Source organism: Talpa occidentalis, unplaced genomic scaffold (assembly GCF_014898055.3).
Source record: "Talpa occidentalis isolate TD23 unplaced genomic scaffold, MPIMG_talOcc4v2.1 talOcc4.17, whole genome shotgun sequence".
Taxonomy (NCBI): Eukaryota; Metazoa; Chordata; class Mammalia; order Eulipotyphla; family Talpidae; genus Talpa; species Talpa occidentalis.
This window is the reverse complement of record NW_023601754.1, coordinates 52,731,657-52,749,936: the sequence shown is the minus strand read 5'-3', so window position 1 is coordinate 52,749,936 and position 18,280 is coordinate 52,731,657. Positions and strand designations below refer to the sequence as shown.

Below are 18,280 nucleotides of genomic sequence, written 5' to 3'. Positions count from 1 at the left end.
CAATCCTCGTCTCCGGTGCCTGTGTCTGCCATGTCTTTTGACAGCTGCCTGACAACAGGCTGAAAATAATTCCATTTCTTGTATAAAAAAAGGCTCTTCGCACATGAGAACATTTCAAGTCGTTGGGAAGTCCTGGCGGGGAGACGCGCCAGGTGCCAAGCAGCCGGTTGAGACCATGAGGGCGTCAGCCACAAGCCGCCCCCCACGGCCCATCCCAGCTGGGGCCCCCCGCGTGCCGGTGCTGCTCGAGGGGTCGCCGAGCTCGCGTCTGAAGCACAGAGGCCGCTGGGCCCAGCGCCAGCTCCCAGCTCGGCTCCCCTGGCCGGGGCAGAGCTGCCTCGGGGCAGACAGGGGAAGAGTCCGGCAGAGCCTGGACTGGACAGCGGTGGTGACTAAACAAGGACACTCAACCTAAAGCGTCTGCGGCGGACGGCAAGGTCAGCCGCCATCCCGGCGTGCCCGCACATCTCGGGAGCCCTCTGCGTCTCACGAGTCACCCGCCTGGGTGCCGCCTCATCCGGGAAGGCCCCAACCGGCCCAGGGGTAGGCGCACTGGCTGGTGGCCGACTTCAAGCTCCCTGAAGGCAGGTGCATGCCGGGGCCCTGTCACCCCACTGACTGGAGGCCCTCCCCGCGCTCTGGAGAGAGCAGAACCAGTGGCTACGAGAGGCTACGTTCTCAGCTCGCAGCGGCTGCTAAATGAATCATACTTTTATAAATAGCGCGAGATACAAAAAGGCGCCTCGGCAGCAACGTGGGGTTATCTTGGTGTCTGCGTGTTGTGGCCTCGGAGGGACCCAGGTGGGTCCCAGAGGAGCCGCGAGGCAGGTGGGTCGCAGGCGGGAGCTCCTGGGCGGGAGAGCTGAGGGTGCGGGGCCGGGGCCTAGGCCAGTGCTGCTGCACCGGGACCGGCCCTTCTCTCTGTGGGGCTCCCCGGAGGGGCCCCCGTGAGGCTCAGGGTTTCTGGGGGAACAGCCAAGTCTTTGGGGTGCAGCTCAGGCAGCTGCCGGTGGACAGGATGGATGGAGCGTGATGGATGCAAGCGCTCACAGTCCTGCAGGCAGGAGAGCGATGGGGTGCTGCCTGCCTGCCTCTCAGCCCAGGCTGATCTGGGGACTGACTGCTCACACCCCAGGACAACTGGATGCCCAGAATTCAGGGAGCAGCGCTGGGGGCTTCCCTTCCTGCAGGCAGGAGCTGACCTTCGAGGCTCCACTTTTCTAGCCAAGCAAGGAAACCCAGGTTTGCCAACCACCTCCCACCCCCCATTGATTCCTGAGGACTCTGAGGCTCCGGCACTGGGCTCCGTGGGCAGAGAGCCCTGGGCTGGCACTCGGATCTCCCCAGAGTCAGGCTTAGGTGGATTCCAGGCTGCTCCGCTTTCCAGGATGCTCTCTCTGCAGCCACCCTGCAGCCTGACCTGGACCTCCAAGATCAACTCCTCAGCCCTGGGTACTCGCCTGCTGTCAGGAAGCCCCCCACCCCGTGAATATGGGGCTTCCCCAAAGGCGTCCCTGTGCGGAGGGTGCAGCCCCCCAGCCCTGCCTGCTTTCGGTTGCCAACGGCCTCAAATACTTGGTGCATTTTGTTCAGTGTGTCACTGTGGCTGCCGAGGGCTCAGAAGTCAGGGGCTGCACCTTACAGCACATGAGAGGGGTGGGGGCACCCCAGCAGCTCACCACCAAACTGGGCTTCATCCCAGATAAACACGGGTGAAGACAATGAGCTGCGCGCGGCCCCCACCACTGCACACGCCGGCAGCGAGGGCTGGTGCCCTGCCCAGAGGTGCAGGCATGCCCCAGGAGACGCGTGTCAGAGCAGAGGCTGGCGGGCCCAGGCAGGGCTGACCAGGGCTGGCCAGAGCTGGCCCCTAAGTGTCCCGGCGGCTCAGCAGGCAGGGCTACGGCGTTAGGCTTGTCCCCTCAGCATCCGACCTCAGCCAACTCCCTGCACCCACAGGGTGGTGTGAGGCCAGCTTGCTGGTGATGCCAGCCTGTGTAGGTGCCCGGCCAGGCCAGGTCCCCGCTGGAGCAGCACCTCGTCAGCCAGATGCAGCTCTGCTCTGGGGCTAATCATGCTGCACCGGCTGACTTAACCTTCACGTGAAATCCTTCCAGGGCTGAGCTGGCAGGGCAGTTAACAGAGGCAGCACCGCAGGGAATCCCCAAGGTCCAGGAGGAGCCTGACCCAGTCCAGGCAGGGAGCAGCAAGGAGGGCAGACATGCGCTGGCCAGCGGGGTGCAGCATGACCAGGCCAGGGTGTGAGGCAGCCACCTGGGACGGGCACTCAGGCCTCCAGGACCGCACCACAAGCCCCCAGCTGCCACGCTGGCCAGGGGTCCTGGTCACAGTTGCCCACACACACATGGACACTCCTAGTCCATTCTCTCACAGCGGGCGAGGTGGGCCCTTCCTGCCAGCTCCCGGAGGGGGCGGCCACCTCAGAGAGGCCCGAGAACGTGTCCAGCCCACTCCCTTGTTCCTCTGGCCTCTCGTCCACTCCACACGGACGTCACAGGCAGCCTGAGGGGTCACGGCTGATGGCCCCTGCCAGGGAGGGGCCGGGCTGAGCACCCACTGCTGCCCGCACACTGCAGCCCTCGCTGTCTCTGGACAAAGAACCTCCCACCGCCCCAGGCGGCGGGGCGTCCGCAGCATCAGCCCAGCTCATTAAATCTCTGCTTTAAAAACCCAGCAAATGTCCCACTTTCCTAACGGGGTCAGCGGGACACTCCTAGAATCAGACTCAAGGTGTTCAGGAGCCACTTACAAGCTCCGTTTCCACCTGAAACCGCACGCGTTTCCAGGGGGGCAAAGCCTCGCCCCAGATGCAGCCTGCCCTCTGCAGCGAGCGCGGGCGAGGTCTGGCCATGCACATCCGCGCCACAGCCAAGATTCGCCGTGTCGTGGGACCCAGACATAGGACAAGGTCGGCCCCTCGCTGGCGGCCCCGGTGCCCCCCACCAGGAGGAGCTGGGCCTCTGCGCCCGCTGGAGAGCGGTCATGGCGCACAGCTGGGCCCACCACCCGCACCGCGCTTGTGCCGTGAATACAGCGTCCTCTCCCGTGGCAAGCCCTCCGCCGGGCCAGAGGCCTCGCTTCACTCTGATCACCGGGCGCCTGAGTGTCTCACGCAGGTGTCCCCTCAACTGCCCTGCTTGGCCCTGAGGCTGTGCCTTGGGGTGGAAGTGCCACGTGAGCGGCCGGAGGCGGCTCTGGACACCTCGGAGGACGCCTTCCCTGGAGAGTTATGCTAGTGCAGGCGACTGCAACCATGTTCTCCTTTAAAAGAAAAAAAACTCTTCTCTTGGGGCCTCCCTGGTGGCGCAAGGGGTTCAGTCTCAGCACTGTGAAGCTATCCATAGCACGAGTTCGATCCCCGATCCCCGGCCAGGGAGCTGACCCGCTTGGCGCAGCAGACCTCTCCTGCCTCCTCTCCTGTCTCCCCGCTGCTCCCCTCAGCAGCGGATTTCAGTGGATCCGCCTGTTCTGCTCCCCACTTTCTTGGTGAATCCTCTCACCCCACCCCCGCACCTCTGGCCTGCACCCCAGCTCTTGTATGCAGAAATAAATCTTGAAATAAAAAAACCTCTTCTTTTGAGAATGAGAAATAAAGAATGGAAAATAAAGAAACATGTTTCTAAACGTGTGGTTCAGGGAACACGCATGTTGAAAAGCAAGTCATCCGGGCGCGGGTCAGCGCTGGCACCGCAGAGGGTCAAGGGGATGTAATCCGCTCTGCAGAGCTCGTCCAAGCAAGGGCGGCCTCTCCTGCCAGCAGAAGACGGGGAAGCGGGGTGTGGTAGTGCCGCCGCTTCCAGAGCCCCTGAAATGTCTGCCCCTTGGCTGTATGTCCAGGGGGAGTGCTCGCTGGTCACAGGGCCAGCGCCCCCAAAAGAGGAGGCCTTGGGAACCCGATTGCTGGGCACGCGACAGGGTCTGGCACTGGAAGGGATGCCGGGGGCACCAGCTGCCTGGCCGTGGAGGGCGCTGCGGGGTGCGAAGGGCCCCCATGCACACCGAGCCACCTGAGGCCGGTCTGTGTGCTGGCCAGGGGCTGCGAGCCCGCCACGCCCGCGAGAAGCAGGACTTCAGTGACGACACGGACGGGCCCAGAGAAATGGAGAATCGAATGGATGGTCCTTAGTGAATGAATAAACATTTCCCATAATTACAGAGAGACGGGAAACAGGGAGCAGAACAAAGGGGGCGACAGCACATTTCCAGCTTGTTTGCAGCGCGGCTGAAAATAGACACGGCTCGAGGTGGGGCTGGAGGGAGCTGCCTGTGTTTGTCTCTGTGCTTCCTGCAATTAGTCAACAGGCAACGCGAGGGGGGCAGCGAGAGGGGCCGCGGAGCAGGGGCTGTACCCCAGAAGCCCCGCAGACACGCCTGCCCCGCCCCTCGCCGGGGAGCAGCAGCAGGGTCTCCAGCCGCGTTCTCCTGCGGAGGCCCCAAGGCCGCAGAGGGGCTTCGGGGACACGGAGGGGCTCAGGAGGGCACCAGCCGGCACGGGCAGGGGGAGTGCAGGGACCCGGCTGCGGGGCGGGGAACCAAGGCAAGCCCCTGCGTGCGCCCCCGCCCCACACCCCGGGCGGGCGGACACAGGGTCGCTGCAGCCGTCTGGAGCCCTCGCTGACTGGACCCCCGGGGCCGGGAGGCAGAGGTCATGGCTTCTGGAGGACCCCGAGGCAGACCCTCCCAACCACGCGCTCAGCTGACGGGGCATCCCCAGGGCCTCAGGACACGCAAGAAAGTGATGCCAGGAAGCGGAGCTGTCTGTCCACAGCCAACGGGGTGCTCAAAACAGGGGGGCGGGCTTGGCTTCCTGGTCACCCACAGGGAGGGCCTGCCCCTCCCCCCTGCTGACCCAGGCAATTTTTACCGATTTCAAATTTCCCTGGCAAGGCCAGGTGCCAGGACCTGCCCCGTTCGGGTGGGGCCGGGCGTGTTCCCACACTCCGCTCAGCTCACAGGGGAGGCGCACACAAGGGCACAGCCTCACCCAGGTCACCTGCTCTGCCCAGGGCACCCACCCACAGGGCCCGCAGGAGAAGGTGGGTCGGGCCCGGGGACACGCCCCGGGGCAGCCAGCGGGGAGGGCCAGGGGGCACTGTCCACCGCAGGGCAGCTTCCCGGTTGTGGAGACGGAAGGGCAGGCCCGGGGGCTGCCGTCCACTGCGCCTCGCAGCCCACAGCGCAGAAAGAGCCCGCGTGGGTGGCAGTTCACCCCAGCATGACCCCCCCCGCCTGAAACATTGACGCTGGCGGCTCCAGGGCCAAACCAGGGCGCCAGCGGCTCTTCTACAGAACGGTCAGGCACCGCGGCTGAAAGGGCCTGCTCGTGAGCCGGGGCAGGGGCTGGGAGGCAGCGGCCCCTCTCCCAACACCTCTGAGGGCAGCCGCCACCCCACTCCCGGCATCCCCCAGGCCGGCGCCCTACGGCGGCTCAGTGCCACTTTCCCAAAGTGCGCTCCATGGAACCCTGCAGGCCCCGGGGACAGAGTGCGAGGAGGCGCCACGGCCGGGTTTGGAAATGCCGGGTCAAAGTTAGGGGCTGCGCAACTGCAGACTGACCAGGGCCTTGAGGGTGGGTCCAGGAAGTGGATCCAGCCCAGACCTGTGTTTTGCAGAGAAGGTGGAATTCAAGGGCACAGCGCCCAGAGACCAGGAGCGACCAGGATGCCCGCTCAGGCTCCGCCCAGAGAACCCCAGCCCTTCCCTGGCCGTGGGAGCAAACCAGGCCTGGATCCCGCAGGATGACCCCTCCAAAGAGGCTGCTGGATGCCCGGACCTGCACCCCAAAGGGCAGCATCGTGTCAACAGCTGACCAGCCTTGGGCGGCAAGGAGACCCCCCCAGGGCGCCCCCATGCCCCTGCCATCACCCCAGAAACCCCCAGGGTGCCCCCCCACCCGTGATCATGCCCTTGGCTTGGCCTGACTCGCAGGACAAGACAGCGGCGTCTTCCCTGGGGCAGGCAGTGACCTCAGAGCGGGGCACGGCCTCCCTCGCTGGTTGGGACCCGCAGAGCTCCTCTACTCCGAGCTCCTGATTGTGGCATTTATGCAACAGGAACAAAGTGAAAAACACGCAAAGAACGCCAGCTGTTGCTCCTCCAGCGGCTGCCGAGCCTCGGGGTCCGCGTGCCCTGTTCGTTGACAAGTCACGAAAGCGGCCTCAGCTGCAGGCAGCGCGTGGACATGCGGCCCCTCGAGCCTCTTCTCAGCGCAAAGCACAGCAGCATCGAGTCCATTCACACTGCTGGGCCACCAGCCACCATCATCTCCAGAACCTTCCGTCCGCCCTGCAGCTCTGCCCCAGGAGACACACCTGGCCTGGCCAATCCACTTTCCGTCTCCAGGCGGCAGCGACTCTGGGGACCCCACACAAGCGGGCACCCGCTCACCTGTCCTCAGTGTGCCCCACGTGGCTCCGCACCGTGTCCTGGAGCCCGTGAGGCTGGAGCAGGGGCAAGGATGCCCCACTCCTGACCTCGCAGCAGCACCAGCGGCCGGCCCAGCTCCAGCCGGCCTCCGAGAGGCCAACACCCGCCCAGCCACGCGGCCCCGTTTGGGGGGCAGCACAAGGCCGAGGCACGACCGTCCCTGTTGACCCCGTCCACCTGGAGGACAGGAGAGCCGGCGTCCACCTGGGCTCCCTGGGGAGGGCGGGAAGTTCGAATCCACGTGATCCCCGAGTTCGCGTCCCGGGGCGCAGGAGACCGCAGCCAGAGCTTCAACACCCCAAGCTTGCACAAGCTGGAGGCCTGGTGCAGAGTCAGGGTGCCCGCTGCCTCTAGGGGTCCCACCCCGCCTCCCCAGCTTCTGGGGGCTGCTGGCAGTCAGGCCGCATCGCCCCAGCCCGGCCTGTGCCCTCTGCGGCTCTTTCTCCAGAGACACCGCCCCTGACCTCATTGAAGCAGCCTGGTGGCTGCCAAGGCCTGTCTTCCAATAAGGGGGGCTCTCGGGCTCTGGGCCAATGTGAATCTGGGGGGCCCTGATGGCCCCTCCCCCGGGAAGGAGAGGGCTCAGTGCTCAGCCGACTGTGGGAGGCAGGGGCGGGAAGCCCCCCCCCACGCCCCCCGCGCTTCTCAGCAGCTACGCGGGGGCATCCGCTCTCTCTCCAGGACAGCAGATAGAGAAATAAGGGACGTGTTTTTGATAAAAAGCAAAATTAGCTAAAGTCCCAACGGTGCCTGTGAGGACCCGGGAAGGGGAGCAGCCGCGCCTGAGGCTCACACACACCCCGGAGAACCCCTGGGGACAGCACGCGGTCAAGACGCTCAGGGCTCCGCCCCGCCAGCCTGCAGTCCACCACAGAGGGGCGGGCAGCAGGCCCCGCTCAGCTGTCCCTCTGGAAGTTTCAGCAGCGTCACCCACGGCGCTCGGACGCCCGGCTCGGTGAGCTGACGACGGTGCGTCCACCAGGAGCCTGGCCCTGCTGTCCTCGGCCCGGACGGCGCGGTGACCCGTTAAAGAGTAAGGGCGGTGCTTGGCCCGACGCCCACGGGGCACAGCCTCTGATGGCTGCTCTCCGACCTCATTACGGGAGATAATTAAAAACGCCGGGCCACACGCCTCCCCCCAGGCCCATCAGGTCACAAGACGAAAGGGGGTAAACAAGGACTTCTGCGCCCACAGGACCCTGCTCCGCCCGAGGGGCCAGATTCGGTGCTGCTGGCGCCCGTGCTGCAGCCCGTGCCCAGCCACCCGGCACAGAGGACTGCACGAGCCCCGGCCCTGCCCTCGCTCAGGTCCTGTCCTCCCGACCCTCCCGGCGACCTCGGGACAGACCTCATCCGGCCTCCCCATCCCCGTTCCAGCTGAGGCCGGAGCCCCCAGCGCAGCCCCAGACTCCAGACCGTCCACGCTCCCACCTCCAGGGACTCCTGCCCACTGCCTCCCCTTCGGCCCGGCCTGGGCGCCCTCCTCCTGCACGGGTCCCCCACTGCCACCTCTGCCTATGAGCCAGCCAGTCCTCCTGCTGCCGGCCACCCCAGAACCGCGACCCCCAACAGTGCCCATGCAGATGGGGACACTGGACCCTTGCGACCACAGCGTGGCCCTCAGGAGGACCTGTCACTAGTGACTCCCAGCCCCGCACTCCCCCCCCGTGCAGCAGTGCAGTGCCAGGTGCGGCAGAACGGAGAGCCCCACCTGTGGCCTCCTGCCCTTGCGGGCACAGCCCAGCCCTGGACACAAAGCCTGGCCCTGGCAGCAGCAGCCCAGGGGGTGGGGGACGAGACCCTGAGCACCCTTAACCTGCCGGCACCCCCTCTGTCTCCCAGAAGGCCAGGGAGATGTGCAGATGGTGTACGGGGAGGGCGGGCAGACGGTTCTGGTCACCATGGATACTTCGGGGGCTGGCGAGGTCCTGGAAATCATGATTCTGCGTCTCGTGTGTGGATCAAAGGCTGGCTCGGGGGGAGAGGCGTGCGGGGCTGCACGCAGGGCCGGGGCAGCGGGAGGGCAGGCCCCGGCTTCAGCCCAGCCAGCCAGCCCGCCGCACAGCCGGGCAGACCTGCGTGGCACCTGCGGGCACGTGGGCGAGCAAAGTAGAGCGAAGGCGCTCCGGGGCCGTCTCGGCCCTCGCCTCCCGGAGACCGCGGCGAGGGCAGACTGGTTGTCCCGAGGTGGGAAAACCCTTCCGTGGGCCCAGCGCTCCCCCTGCGGGGCCACGGGGCGGCTCTGGGGGGCGAGTGGAAGTGGAAGGACAGACAGGTGGGTGGGGATGGGGAGCAGATGGCGACGGGCAGGTGGATACGAGGAAAGAGAAAAGAGGAGGGAAGAGAGATGGACAAGCGGGGGGCGGGGAGTGGACAGGAAGGCTTCTGAGAAGATGGGGGTGGGGGTGGCTGGACGGAGGGTGGTGGGTGGAGGGTGGTGGAGGGTGGACGGCTGGAGGATGGGCGGGTGGCAGCGGGGAGGGCGGTGTAGACGGACGGCTGAACGGAGCTCGGATGACGGACGGGTGTGAGCAGGCAGGTGATGGACGGGTGGGTGAGCGCACGGGATACGGATGGACGGGCGGGTGGGCGGGTAGATGAGTATTCTGAAGACGACAGCATGATTTATGTCGCGCTGGATGCTAATGCACTCGAGAGAGCTGCCAATGGGTGGCCTGAGGCCAGGCAAGCAGTTGTGTTTAAATCCGCCAGCCACACGTAGGAGCTGAGCTACTGCTCACACAGGCCTGCACTTCTGGCCCGTTCAACCGGGGGACGGGCAGCCTCTGCCCAGGGGCTCGCAGGGCCCTTGCCGGCCAGAGCCCAACACCCCGCAGCACGGGCTCTCCGGGTCCTCACAGCCCCTGCGGCCACGCCTCACAGGTGCAGACGGCGGCCCCGCCGCCCATGGGGTGAGGCAGAGAGGGGCCACAACCCCCGTGCGCACCGCACAGCCGTGTGTGCAGGGCCACCGCCTGGTCGCGTGCTGTCCTGCGCTGGGCACATCCACTGAGACTCCCCCCCCCCGCCTTACGAGGAAGCCCCCACTCCCGCTCCACTGGCTCGGGCTCCAGGAGGTGGAAAATCCACCCTGCGAACAGGCGGTAGCCCCCCCGTGTCTGTCTGTCCACAGCCCCTTGCTGGGCACAGCCCTGCACCCTCCCCCGCCCACCTCTTGGGCTCCTGGCACACCAGGCTTCACCCAAGCTAACGCATGTGCCCCAGGGCCACTCCCGGGACCCCAGTCCTCACTGGCCAGCACTGCGGCGCAGGAAGGCAGGATGGAAGATGCCCGAGGCCCCCGGGCGACCGGTAGCCGGGGGCCCAGGGCCTCAGCTGGCAGGGAGAGACGCGCACCCGCTTCCCGGACGCCAGGATGCAGCCTCGCAGGCGCTGCACGGCGAGTTCCGAGGCCAGGCCCGGTCACCGCGGCGGCGTCTGTCTGACCTGACCGCTGCCTGGGGCCTGCTGGGGTCCCCTTGCCTGGGCGGCGCGGGTCTGCAGCGCGATGCCCGGGGCCTGTGACAGGTCACGAGACGCAGACACAGCCAGAGACGCCGGCGCCCGCCACTGCACAGCCTGGCCTGGGCTCTCAGCTCTCATCCCAGACAGAGGTCGGGAGCGACAGTCGGGGGCAGCCCGCGCCCACCGTGCAGATGAGCGGGTGGTGCGGCGGGGCCCGGGGCCCGGCCTTGTCTGTCTCCCCCCTTGCCTCTCCTCATCGTGGCCTTGGACAAGAGCCGTGCTCTGGGCACGCCGTGCCAGGCTACATCACCCACAGGTACTGCCCTCCGGCCCATCTGACCACCCGCCCGCCCACACGACCACCTTCCCTCACGGGCACTGGTGAATGAGCGCCTGCTGCGTGCCAGGCAGGCTCCAGGGGTAAGTCGTGAACGAAACAGCCTTCGAGGAGCCGTGTTCCGGAAGGGCAGGGGGATGAGGACCAGGAAAGGGCATCCGGACCACAAATCCCCTTTGCTCCAAGCTCCCATCTCTCCAGGAGCCCAAAGCGCAGCCCAGACGCCGCCGCCTCCCAGGAGCGGGCACTGCCCTGGGCTGCTGCCCCACCAGCCAGGCCCGCCCGGCACATCCTCGGGCCCCGGCTCCGTGAAGCTGCTGCCCCGGGGGCCCAGCCCGGTGCTGGGGTGTCGGGGGCAGCAAGCCCTGCTCCTGTTTCCGCCTGAAAACAAACAGCCTCCAAACCCGCTCACAGCTCTGCGCCCCAGCTCTCCTCTGAGAATGGGTCGTGACGGACCCCGGCTTTCAGCAAGGCCTGGCAGGGCTGAGGCCACCCGGGGAGCTCGACAGGGACGCGGACGTCGGCCCGACCGGCGCCTCCACGCGCATCAAAATACGTGATTTCAGTCAAAACTCTCGCCGCCCTCGCTGAGGCGAGCAGGCTTTGGAGGTTACAGTCGTGCAAGGCGAGCCTGGCGACCCCTCCCGGAGCAGCCACTCCCGGGCTCAGAGCAGGGGTTTGGGGTCCGGCCCTCCAGCCGTGCGAACAGCAGGCGCGGCCACCACTAGGCAGGGTCCGGCTCAAGGTCCCCGGCTGCAGCGCCCCTCCTCCACCCAGACAGCTCAGCTGCGGCCCCACTGTGCGCGCCGTCCCTGCCCTCAGCCTCGGGTGACGCGCAGGCATGCGAGCAGGCGGACGACTTGTGGGGGGCTGGCAGGTCAACAGACAGCTGTGACCTTGAGGCACAGGGCAGACCCCATAGGGAGTGGGGGTTGGGGCTGGTCTGCAGAACACGAGATGCTGGCTCTGGCCCTTGGCCTGCTCCAGCGTCCAGGCAGGGCAGCGCCTGCGGGCCCAGGGGCCCAGAGCCAGGCAGGAGGTGGGGTGCACGCACCCTGGGGCCTGTCCAGATGTGAGGGGCCAAGAAGCCACCTCACAGCAGGGTGGGGGGCCAGGGAATTGGGCGAAGCAGACAGGCATCGTGCCGTCTGGGGAGGAGCAGCACGAGGAACAGCAGAGCGGGTGACCGACGGAGCGGGGCGCCCCTGACCCGCAGACGCGGACGGCCGAGGTCTCGCGCTTGGGGGAGCGGGGGGACGGCGGTGGGGGAGTAGCTAATAATAAGCAAATATATTTTGGGGAAAAAAGCAGCACGCTGGTCTATCCCCCCAGAGGCAGCGTCCTGAGCACGTGATTCTAACGGGAGAAAAGAAATGGGGGAGCACAGTGAGGACGCGGGGCTGGCCTAGCAGCACAAGCGAACCCCTGCAAACGTGACTACACGGAGCCGCGCTTGCTTGGTGGACCCCGTGCTTTCTGCTGTGGTAAGAACACCGGCGATCTGAAGGCTAGAGGGGGGATCGGGAATCGGGGTGCAAGGGCCTCACGGTCGGGGGGCAGGTCCAGCCCCCAACGTGGCCATGAGGCTGGTGGGCAAAGACCCCTCCCCATGCCGGGGCCTGGCCTCGTGGGAGTCGAGCTCCGAGGACACTACCCACGCGGGCCAGGGCAGCAGGCTGGGGCAGCGGGCGCCCCCCGGGGAGGGCAGGGACCGCGGAGCCCCCTCAAGCTGCAATCCTCACCCTCCAGGGACTCGGGCTGCCTCTTCCACCCAGAAGCAAGAAGGGCGGGCGGGCAGGAGCAGCTCGGGCCAGGAGGGCCCTGCTCGACTTCCGAGGGACGCCCCCGTGACATCTGCCCGCGCTGCTACTAAAGCCCGTGGCTGTCTCGGCGGGTCCCCGCACTGACCCGCACCTGCCGTCGCGTGCCCGAGCACCCCGGGACTGATGCTGCGCAAACCCGAGTTCTTGGGGTTTTGTTCTTTTCTCCGGGACTCATCCCCTGTTCCCCTGTTCTCAGCAGCCTGGTGAGAAGTGGCCGAGAGCCCGGCAACCCTCGGTGCTGTGTGAAGCCAGCTGGCCGGCCTGGGCACTGCCGACTCGCTGGACGGTCTCGCTTGGGTCGGGGGGCACAGCCTCGAGGTAGCAGGTGCAAGCAGGCCATGCTGCCCTCCTGGAAGCCCGCTTCAGACTGTGCCCCCCAAGCTCACAGGTGGGGGCCCGCACTCAGGAGGTGGCTGTGTCTGGGGCCTTCACAGAGGTGGTTCAGGTAGGGAGGAGGGCACCGAGGCCCTGGCCCCAGGCCCACGTCCCGTGAGCAGAGGGACCAGGACCCAGACACACAGAGGAATGTGTGAGCACACGGGAGACGCGTCCGCCGTCCACCGGGGGCCAGGAGGACCCGGGCCGGGGGGACAGGAACACTCGTGGGCCCTCCGGTCACACCTGCAGCACCGAGGCAGCCCAGGAACACGGGGCCCCGGGAGGCGGCTGAGCACCCGTCTGGCCCGGCTACCGGTGACCCAGCCACCACGCCAAGGACCAGCTCCCGCCGCGTCCACCCCACCTCCCACTCCTGTCCCCCCGAAGATGGGGAGCGGCTGCGGCTGCGGCCGGGTGCCAGCCAGCTCTGTTGCTGTGGCAACCCTCTGGGACTCTCGCAATTTGCACATTTGGAAGCAGAAGGGGGTTGTGCGGAGAAGGGGAGCAGGAGCTGCGGAAGTTGGGGGTGTGGGGACAACGGGAGGACAAACCCGCTCGCTGTCCTCACGGCACCAGAGCTGGCGGCGGCCCCGGGAGACGGAGGTTCGGGCACGTCGCAGGAGGACCCCGGGAGAGTCCCCGGTCTGGCCACTGCGGGCCTGGGGAGGGCCCCGACCTTCCGTGGGCTGAACATGCGCCCCCAAATCCTGACACTGAAACCCCAACCCCAGGGCAAGGGTGTCAGGAGGGGTTCTCTGGGAGGTGATGAGGCCACGGGGCCGGGAGCGTTGCCCCTTGCGCGGGGACAGCCAGCGCCATCTCCTCCCCCAGGAGGACACGGGGTGTCCCCAGACCAGCCGCGCCGGCTCCGCAGTGGGACAGTCTGTGGTCCCTAAGCCGCCCTCCCGGGGGGGCTCGGTTTCAGCAGCAGGGCTGCCCAAGACCCCCTCCCAGAGGCCCCGGGTGGGCCCCCACGCCGCCCGCGGGAGCCCAGGTGCCCGAGGCCCACCCACCCCCGCACAGGAGACACCTGGCTGAGCCCCAGCTCGGGCATCCCAGGAGCCACGCTGCAGCCTGGCAAGGACCGACCAGGCCTGGCAGAGGGTCTGGTGAGTAATCGAGGGACAGGAGATGACCGCAGAGCGGGTGATTGATGTGCTCGTGGGCGTGTGAAGTTGGAGGGGCCCAGGGGGGAGGGGGGGAGCCCAGGGCAGGGGGAGGGGTTGGAGGGGGAGGGGCGCAGGTCATGCACAGGCCTCGGTGTGAGTAGAACCTGGGGGAGACACGCCCTGGGCCCCGAGCCCTGAGCCCCAAGGCCTGGGTCTGTGTCTGCACACCCCAGGCGTAGCCCTGCGCCAGCGACAGCGAGGGCGGGGCTGGGCGAGACGCACATCCTCTCCCCAAATCTGCTCTTTCTACCCCCAACTGCTTTCGTCCCACGTGCTCTTGATCTCCTTGCAGGCGGCGCACAGGACGGCGGGCTCGCAGCCGCTCCCTCCTGCTGAAACCCGGACCCGTAACGCTCCGGAAAAGCCATTTTTTCACCTTATATGCCACAGAGCAGCAGTAAAGAGCTGAAAAGCAACCGAGAAAGAAAAGGGTCTCGCTCCGTCGCCTCACGGGGAGAGCCTCGGAGGGGCCCGGGCCTCACCGGCCGCCCCTTTGTTCCTGGTTGCAGAGACCTGGGCCGGGCACGCCCAGCACCGCGCCCGCCCCGGCCTCACCCTTGGCACGGCTGACGCCCGCAGAGCCACGCGGCCAGGCTCAGGGGACGCGCAGACGTCACGGCCCGAGCCCGGGGGCCGCCATGTCGGAGGGGAGGCCAGTCCAGTGCAGGGCCGGCACCGTGGCCTCCTTGGAAGCAGAGTCTCTGCCCAGGTGACTGACTCAGGATCTCAAGACCAGATTAGCCCGAATTCGGGGAGCACCTCAAATCCAAAGACGGGTGATGGCTGAGACGCAGACGTGGGGCGGGGGTCCGCCCTGCGCACCCTGACCTCACTCGTGGCCTCGGCTGCGAGAGGGCAGCGGGCAGCCGCCGGTGGCGCGGGGAGCAGAGTGGGGCTGAGCTCGGGCGTCCAGTATCAGGACCACTGGCAGGACAGGGGACGGCAGAGGCCACCCTGGAACTAGCGGCAAGGTTCCCTGGGGGGCAGCTCTGGGGCGCCCCATTCCACAGCAGCTCTCAGGTCACCCCGGTGCACCCAGGCCTGGCGCTGGGGCCGGGGCAGGGTCTCGCTCTGGTCCCAGCAGAGCACGCTGGTGGGCAGCGGTGCGGGGCCACACGCAGGGGAGGGAAGGGGTGGGCGGCGCCCACGAGGCAGGTTGCCCTCAGTTTGCCCTGGTTTGGAAGGGTGAGGGTCCTAAGTCTGGGGATGGGGGACAGGAGGACATTATTTCTGTGGTCACCACCTCCCCAGACGTCAGGGATTGGTGGATGTTCTGAGCCCCCAAATTAGCACAGGCCCCCCTCCATGACGCGTCACCAAGGGGAGTCGGGTGGGAGCGTGCCCCGAGGCCCCCAAGGACAGTCATGAGCAGCCAAGGTGCCCCCTCCTGCCCCTTCAGGCAGCGAGAAGCAGGCAGCTTTCCTCAGGGGGCGAGGGTCCCCCAGATGGAAGGAACCAGGGCTGTTGGACCAGAGGCCTGGGCTGAGGGACTTGGGGGTCTCGGGCAGCTCCCCGCACTCCGTCCTCGTGGAAGTGATCCTACACCGCTGACAGTGCACCCTCTCCCCCTCTCTCTGACCCCCCCCACTCCTGCTCCGGGGTGCGGGTGGGCCTGCAGGCACCCCCACCCTTCCCGGGGGCTGGGCAGTGGGCGACGGCCCTGGCCAGCAGGAGTCCGAGAGACCTCCCCTGGCGAGGAAAGCCAAGCGGGGGAAGGCAGTCTCGGACCCGTCACGGGCGGGCAGCGGGGGTCCACCCTGGAGGCTCAGCCCACGCTGCCACTTCAGGACTCATGAGGGATTCAGGGCCCCACAAGGGGCACACGGGGTGTCCATGCCCTCTCGCCACAGCCTCCCGGCCGCCCCTGGGGGGGTGGACCTGGATGGTGCCAGGGGCTGGTTCTCGGTGGGGGCCTCGGGGCTCCTGCATCCCCTCTGCGGCCTTCTGGGCAGGCCTGTGCCCGGGGCCCGGGCGGGAGGCCCCGAGCAGCGGCCCTGCGAGGGCTGATGACAAAGGCCACCCCACACCGGCCCGGTGATGGAACAGAAACCCCACGGGGGACTCAGCACCTGAAACAGGGCCAGGGCAGGGTCTGGGGCTGCCCCGCTCTCAGCTGGAGGCGCCCTTCGTGGGTCAGAGGCACCGATGAGAACGAGCTAGCGCCATGAGCGCGCTGGCCCTGCAGCGGGCGTTCCCCTCACACCAGAAAAACGCGTGTTTCCGAAGAGGACTGAGCGGCGAGCGCGGAGCTAACCACCCCTCAAAATGGCGACGAGCACCCGGCCCCGGGCGTTCAGGCCAGCCCCGCGCCCGGGGGTCTCGCGGTCTGCCTCGGGCAGCTGAGTGGCTGATTCCGCCACTCTTAAGGGGCTAGAAGGGGGGGTGAGGCTGCAGGCAGGGCGTGGGGCGGGGAGCAGAGCCCCCAGTGTCTCAGTTCCCCAGAGCAGGGGCATCAAGGCCGCCGGGCGCCTCCCCCTGGGCCACCGGACGCCCCCATCCCCCAACACACACACACGGTCCCCCAGACCAGCTCGGTGCTTAGCAACAGTCCTGAGGGCCGCCCGGAGCTGGCTACCCTCCCAGACACACTTTGGGGAGCCAAGGGGCTCACAGGGCCCTTTCAGTCCCGGGGTGCGGGCTGGGGTCCCCGCTGTCCAGCCTGCTCACAGCACCACCTTCCCCTCCCAGCAAGCGGTACCGGGCGTCTCGGCCTCCAGCCAACCCACTGTGCTGCTCTGAACGAGGAGGGAGGCGTCTCTGGCACGGGGAGCTCAGTTCATTTTCTGAATTGCTCTGCAGACATCAGCTCATCCGTCTCCATAACGTGCGCGCGGGGCGCTGATGTGGCCGCCGCGCGGCTCTCAGAGCAATTAAGTGATTTGCCCCGCGCGGGAGGCCCTGCTTCAGCACGGCGCAGCCTGGGAGGCCGGGGCGCAGCGGGGCGGGCGGGCGGGGCGGCAAGCCAAGCCTCGGTCTCCGCGCGGGCGGCGCCAGGCACATGCCACACGCAGAGACTCAGCACACGCACGCGGGCCGCGCCACGCCGGACGGACGCGGGAGGGGCCAGGCAGCAAGACACAGACGCCGCGGCGCGTCCCCAGGCCAGGGCTGCGCCCCTCGCGGGAGGGAGGGCGCCCTCTGAAAGCTCACCGCTGCCGGTGCCCAGGGACTGCTCCCCGCTGCGGGTCCTGTGCAAGCCCGGGGCCGGAGGACACAGGCCGGCAGGATCCTCCAAGACGCTAGGCGCGGCCCGGATGCCGGCAGGGTGAGCGGGGAGAGGAGGCGCCCCAGAAACAGTCCTTCTGCTTGGCACAAGCGGGACTAGAAAGGGGGGTGTCCGTCAGCACCGGCCCTGGGTCCAGGGACGGCCGCGGGAGGGAGGTGGCAGGCCGCAGCTCTCCTTGCCCTCCGTTTAGACGCCATCTCTGTCTCAGTGGACACGCGATGTTGCAGAATCTTCCAGAAAACCCGCCCCAGGCCAGCTGCAAACTCCCCTGCGGCCCCGGTGGACGGACGCCCTCCCGCCAGCGTGCCCTGCACCCCACTTCCTCTCCTGCCTCTAAGGTTTTCCTGAGTCCCAGCCAGGAGTCGGGGACGGGCGCAGGGCAGGCGCTTCCGGCGCGTCTGCCGGGCCGGGGCGGGAGCCGTGAGCACGCGGGGCCACTCACCGACGTCCGTCTTCTTGTGGTTCTTGATGTACTCGGCCAGCTCGAAGTTGCCCGCGATGATGGCCACCTGCAGGGGCAGAGCGAGGCGGGGGGTCAGGGCCGAAGCTGCGCTTACCGCAGCCTGGCGCGTTCTTACGTCACCAACGGCAAAGCACGCGCACGCGTAGCTTGTTGCCAGCACAAGACGCTCGTCCTTCAGGTCTACGGAAGCCCAGATGCCCCGCAGGTGAAGACCCTCCCTGAGCACAGCCACACCTGGGGCCAGGGGCGGGGACACCCACACGTGACTTGGGGGATGCCGACGATCCGCACCGCCCCAGGTGCACCCCAGGAGGGGGAGCAGCGGGGAGAGTCCTCCCGAGTGCTTGTGGGGTGCTTTGCTGCAGCAATCAGCTCCCCCTCTGGATTGAGAACCGCCCTCCCCGCAGGCGAGGCCACCCCGGGAAGCCTGCTGGGCCGGCGCCCCCCGCCCGCGGGCACCCCGTTCCTCCAAGAACAGCACCCCGTTCTTCCAAGGGCCTCTTCCCACCTCCTGTGCTCACTGCAGGCAGAACAACACAGCGGCACCCAGACACACCAGAACACCCTCCAGCCGAAGGGCCCCAGCCCACACGGCCTCCCACCCTCTGGTCCAGGCGCCCGGGGCTGGCCACGCCCTCGCCGCCCTGGTGGGGGCCCAGCGCGGGCCTGGGTGGTGGGGGCTCCTTCCCGCTGGGGGCGTCATGCCGCGGGGTGCCCTGCGTTCTCGGCCCTTGAGGGGCGGCCGACAGTGACGCGACCTGAGACGCCGCCCGTGCGGGGGTCGCCACGCAGCCACGTCCACGTGGGGAGGTGGATGCCGCGGCAGCAGCTCCCACAGGAAACCGGGGTCTCGCTGCGCCGCGGACCCATCACACGGGGGACGACGCCCAGGCTGGGTGAACCCAAGCTGTCTCACGGAAGCCGGGGTCACTCAGGGAAACCGGCCTCCCAGGGTGGGCTTCAGCTGCTGCC

At 67.8% G+C, this 18,280-nt stretch overlaps 1 protein-coding gene across 1 annotated transcript in view; it reads right to left on the bottom strand.

The window, feature by feature from the left end:
• SHANK2 (SH3 and multiple ankyrin repeat domains 2) overlaps window positions 1-18,280 on the bottom strand; it is a 170,773-nt gene that overhangs the window by 134,742 nt on the left and 17,751 nt on the right. The window contains exon 10 of the mRNA XM_054697436.1: window positions 17,288-17,354. Coding sequence (XP_054553411.1) covers window positions 17,288-17,354 — 67 coding nt within the window. The remainder of the gene's footprint in view (window positions 1-17,287; window positions 17,355-18,280) is intronic.